General features: G+C 59.7%; 1 protein-coding gene across 1 annotated transcript; it reads right to left on the bottom strand.

Annotated features, from left to right (window-relative positions):
- Positions 1 to 5: 5 nt before the first annotated feature.
- On the bottom strand, positions 6 to 1,927 carry GRWD1 (glutamate rich WD repeat containing 1; the record flags this gene model as incomplete). Its single annotated transcript, XM_015616829.1, has 3 exons — positions 6 to 129; positions 218 to 357; positions 1,390 to 1,927. Coding segments are annotated over 3 exons (802 nt in total), but the record flags the coding sequence as incomplete, so codon positions are not given.
- Positions 1,928 to 1,932: the final 5 nt, after the last annotated feature.

Here is a 1,932-nt window from a genome sequence, read left to right on the forward strand (position 1 = left end):
CCGGCTCCAGGACACGACGTTGACGTCGCCGTCGTGCGCCGAGGCCACGCTCAGCTGGCAGGCGCGGGGCGGCGGCGCCCGCACGTCCCACACGCGGATGGAGGCGTCCGAGGAGCACGAGATGAACACCTGGGGTTAATTAAGATACTAATTAACGAATTAATTAATGAATAATTTGGCCCCGGCTCCGTGGGGCGAGGCTCTGGCGGCCGCTCACCGAGGCCTCGCTGGGTGACCACTGGATGTCCTCCACGCTGCCGCCGTGGCCGAGCAATGGCCGCTGGTCCACGGCCCAGCCGGCCTCGCGCGGCTCCCAGCGATGGATGCGCCCGCGGACGTCCCCGGACAGCAGCCGGCCTGGGGGGGACGGGGGGATGTGGCTCCGCTGTGTGGTGAACCCCAAAATCCCCCGTTCCACCCCAAAATCCCCTGTTCCACCCCAAATCTGTACCGGGGGCTCAGGCTCCAGCCCAGCCCGACCCCCATAAAGCCCCAAAATTCCCCATTTTGCAGCTTTCCAGGACCCCCAATTTCCCAATCTTTCCCCCTCACGATTGCCGCCATTTTGTCCCCTCACGTTTCCCGCCCTTTTCCCCTCACACTGGCCCCCATTTTCCCCTCATGTTTCTCGCCGTTTTCCCCTCGCATTTCCCACTCTTTCCACTTCACATTTCCCCTCACATTTCCCACCCTCTTCCCGCTTGTTTCCTGCGCTTTCCCCCTCACGCCAGCCGCCCTTTTCTCCCCTCACATTTCCCATTATTTTCCCTCACATTTTCCCCTCACGGTTCCCGTATTTTCCTCTCAAGTTTCTCACCCTTTGCTCTCACGTTTCTCGTCCTTCCTCCCTCACATTTCCCCTCATATTTCCCACCATTTTCCCCTCACAATTCCCGCCCTTTTCCCCTCATGTTTCCCGCCTTTTTCCCCTCACATTTCCCACCATTTTCCCCTCACATTTCCCACTCTTTTCCCCTCACGTTTCCCCTCACATTTCCCTCCCTTTCCCCTCACGCCGGCCGCCATTTTGTCCCCTCACATTTCCCACCCTTTCCCCCTCACATTTCCTGTCCTTTCCCCCTCATGTTTCCCCTCACATTTCCCGCCCTTTCCCCCTCACATTTCCCATTTCCCCTCACATTTCCCTCCCTTTCCCCCTCACGCCAGCCGCCATTTTGCCCCCTCACATTTCCCATCATTTTGTCCCCTCACATTTCCCGCCTTTTTCCCCTCACATTTCCTGTCCTTTCCCCCCTCACATTTCCCATTTCCCCTCACATTTCCCCTCACACTTCTCACCCTTTTCCCCTCACACCGGCCGCCATTTTGTCCCCTCACATTTCCCGCCCTTTCCCCTCACGCCGGCCGCCATTTTCCCCCGTCCCTCACCTGGGCTCTGTGGGCTCCAGTCCAGCGCGAACCCTTCGTCCAGGTGTCCGCTGAAGGTGGCGAGCTCGGGCAGAGCCCCCTGCTGCACGCTCCTCTGCCCCCTCCTGGAATCCCCCTCCCCAGATGGCCCCTCCAGGACCCTCAGGGCCCTCCCCAGTTCCAGCACCTCCACCTGGCCCCGCTCCGACCACACGGCCGCCACCGGGGACCCCCCGAGGGACGTCACCTGTGGGGGGACACGGAAAATCCGGGGATCACCGGGGTTTGGGACCCCCGAAAGGGGCGAAGGAAGGTGAGGGAGGGATTTTGGGGGGTCCTGGGAGGGACTCGAGGGAAGATTTGGGGTTTTTGGGGGGTCCCAAGGGCTGTCAGGGGGTTTAAGGGGGGTCCCAGGGTTATCTGGGGAGTCCCAGAAAGTTTTTGGTGTTTCCAGGGTGATCTTTGGGGTCCCAAGGTGGTTTTTATTGTTCCCAGGGTGATTTTTGGTGTTCCCAGGGTGATTTTTGATGATTTTTCTTGTTCCCAGGGTGATTTTTTGTGATA

Source organism: Parus major, unplaced genomic scaffold (assembly GCF_001522545.3).
Source record: "Parus major isolate Abel unplaced genomic scaffold, Parus_major1.1 Scaffold857, whole genome shotgun sequence".
NCBI classification, from domain to species: domain Eukaryota; kingdom Metazoa; phylum Chordata; class Aves; order Passeriformes; family Paridae; genus Parus; species Parus major.